The 2,508-nt window shown below is 32.0% G+C and overlaps 1 protein-coding gene across 1 annotated transcript; it reads right to left on the bottom strand.

The window, feature by feature from the left end:
• Positions 1-714: 714 nt before the first annotated feature.
• On the bottom strand, positions 715-1,580 carry LOC131176942 (uncharacterized). The gene is made up of 3 exons (XM_058141956.1): positions 1,280-1,580; positions 1,095-1,177; positions 715-984 (listed from the first exon to the last, which is right to left on the bottom strand). Exons 1-3 carry the CDS (start codon positions 1,578-1,580, stop codon positions 715-717), a joined length of 654 nt encoding a protein of 217 aa, XP_057997939.1.
• Positions 1,581-2,508: the final 928 nt, after the last annotated feature.

The following is a 2,508-nucleotide window of genomic DNA, read 5'->3' as shown; positions in this document are numbered from 1 at the left end:
GCTTAATTAAATTGAGTGGCTCAATACAAATTTGTGTTGAGTTTCAAGATATATTGTGATGATTCTATTGGGCATGCAATGGCACAATAAATTGAAGATATATTGTGTGGTCCAATATTGTATGGCCTTATATATTTTCATAGTGAAGACTTGCAAAAAGCATGAAATGGCACGCATGTTGTATGTTTTCTAGTGTTAATATATAATGGCACAATACTTAATGGTTAAAGTGTTAAAATAATTGATAGAGGTAAATTTTTGTTGTATAAGTTACAAATGTTGCAATATGTATGAAATGTTATTGTGTTTATTAACCTGTAACCTTATTAATTCTTACTTTATTATTGTACTTGACAAATTGTATTCTCTAATTTGTTATATTGATTAATTTCATTTCATAGGAGTTGGTTTATAAAAATATATGAAGATTAATACACAAATAAAACTAATAATGCATACTTGGCTAAAAAACAGTAATTTAAGTTAATTAATATAACACTGTCATATAATAAGAAACCATAGCAGCTAAGTTAGATGGATCATATTCTTAAATATTCTAAATAAAACATTTATATATTGTCAAATACTCCAAATACAATAAAATACTCCAAAGTTAAAAACTCCAGAACATGTATAAATAAGCTTCTAAAGATAAATACTCCTAATATTAACATTTATATGTTGTTCTGATAGTAAACAAAAATCAATAGATTCTTAATTTGGCCTTCTGATTATAGCAAAAAAGAGGACATATGTAGCTTCATTTGCAGTCATGATGAACTCCACTGATTCAGTTTTCTTCAAGTTGTGAACTGTGACAAACTGGATCCATCCAATTTCAATCCTTGCTTTTTTCATCACTCCTCTAGCATTGTTCCTTGGTACATACTCACACCTCCAATATGTCCTCTTCTCAGTGCTATAGATATACAACCTCTTCCTCTCAACTCCAACATGATTTCTTGCAAAATCAATGGAGATGTTCTGTTTTATGACATGAAGAAAAATTAAATTAGCCTCAGTTGGAAAGATTCATAAAATATTTTATAAAATCAACAATGATTAAATTCAAAGTCTATTAAAGATTAACTTACCACTTTGTACTTGAAATAATTCTTGTCCAGGCCATAAATAAATCTTGGTTCATTTTGTGTAGGTAGTATCACATTCATATTCACTAATAAACAAGAAAAAATTTGCATTGTTAGAATATGTATGCTCAATAATCTTTGTATATTAAAAACTTGAAAGTATGATAATTATATTATCTATACTTAACTGGCAAGATTGTCTTCCTCACTATCATCCTCACTGTCTTCTTCATTGTCTTCCTCACTATCATCCTCACTGTCTTCATCACTGTCTTCCTCACTCTCATCCTCACTGTCTTCTTCACTATCCTCCTCATTATCCTCCTCACTATCTTCCTTAATGTCTTCCTCACTATCATCTTCACTATCTTCATTAGAGATTTCAATTATACCATATTGTGTTGATGCAGTAGCAGCAGTAAAAAGGGGATGAGGTCGAGCATTACACTTAAATTCTAACCCATTTCTCATGAAAATGTAGACATGCATATTTTCATGAGAAATTACCTTGAAACTCAAAATCCACAAAGCTTTTATATTATACCAGTCTATCATATAACTAATGCCTTGGTCAAGAAAATACCTAGGTGCATGTTCATTAGGGATTTGTTCTATTGTGACTCTCACTCTCCTTGCATGTTCTTGTTTGCCTTGCACATATAAAATGACATACTCTGCTAATGGTTTGCCTAATTTATGGATTATGTGTGTAGGGACTTTCTGTAACAATGACAAATATATCAGTTATTGTAAAAGTTAACAAGAAATTAGGTGTAGACACCATATTTTGGCCGACCTCTGAAGTCAAGGAACTTTTAAATTTTTAACTTTATTATCCGCTCTCAACCGATGTCCCCAATCACAAAAAACTTTTTCGGACTCGCCGATAGCTCGTCCCTGAAACAAACCGATCTTACGCTTAAGTTAGATTGTTCTCCGATCTCTTGATCTTTGTCAGATGAGTTCGAGACAATATCAGGTCTCCGGACCATCCAATCTTGCCTACCAATGTTTTCGATCTCTCTGAGTACAAACATCACAGAGCTCCACTTGACTAATGTTATGATCTGGCTTCTTGCTTGAATGCCCCAGATATTCCCCAAAATAAAGTTAAGGTTTCTATCCGGTCTAATAATAGCTCCGATCTTAAAAGTTCAAGTTACTGTCAAACCTTTGCAATTCTAATATTTTAAAGTTTCATCCGGTGTTTAGTCATGGCTTCGTCCGATCTCATATTCGCGTATAATGTTTTTCCGATCTCTTATCCTCTGATTAATAGTTGCTTTCAAGTTTAATGTTCAACTACATTCAATCAATTGAATACTCAAGCAATTTGGTCTCATCAAGAAGTTGAACATAAAAAAAGAGGACTTCAATTCATTGCAAAATGAAAATATACAAGTTATTCAGCAGGAGG

This window comes from Hevea brasiliensis, unplaced genomic scaffold (genome assembly GCF_030052815.1).
Source record: "Hevea brasiliensis isolate MT/VB/25A 57/8 unplaced genomic scaffold, ASM3005281v1 Scaf286, whole genome shotgun sequence".
NCBI lineage: Eukaryota > Viridiplantae > Streptophyta > Magnoliopsida > Malpighiales > Euphorbiaceae > Hevea > Hevea brasiliensis.
Note: the sequence above shows the minus strand (reverse complement) of the source record. Positions and strands in the feature narration are given on the sequence as shown.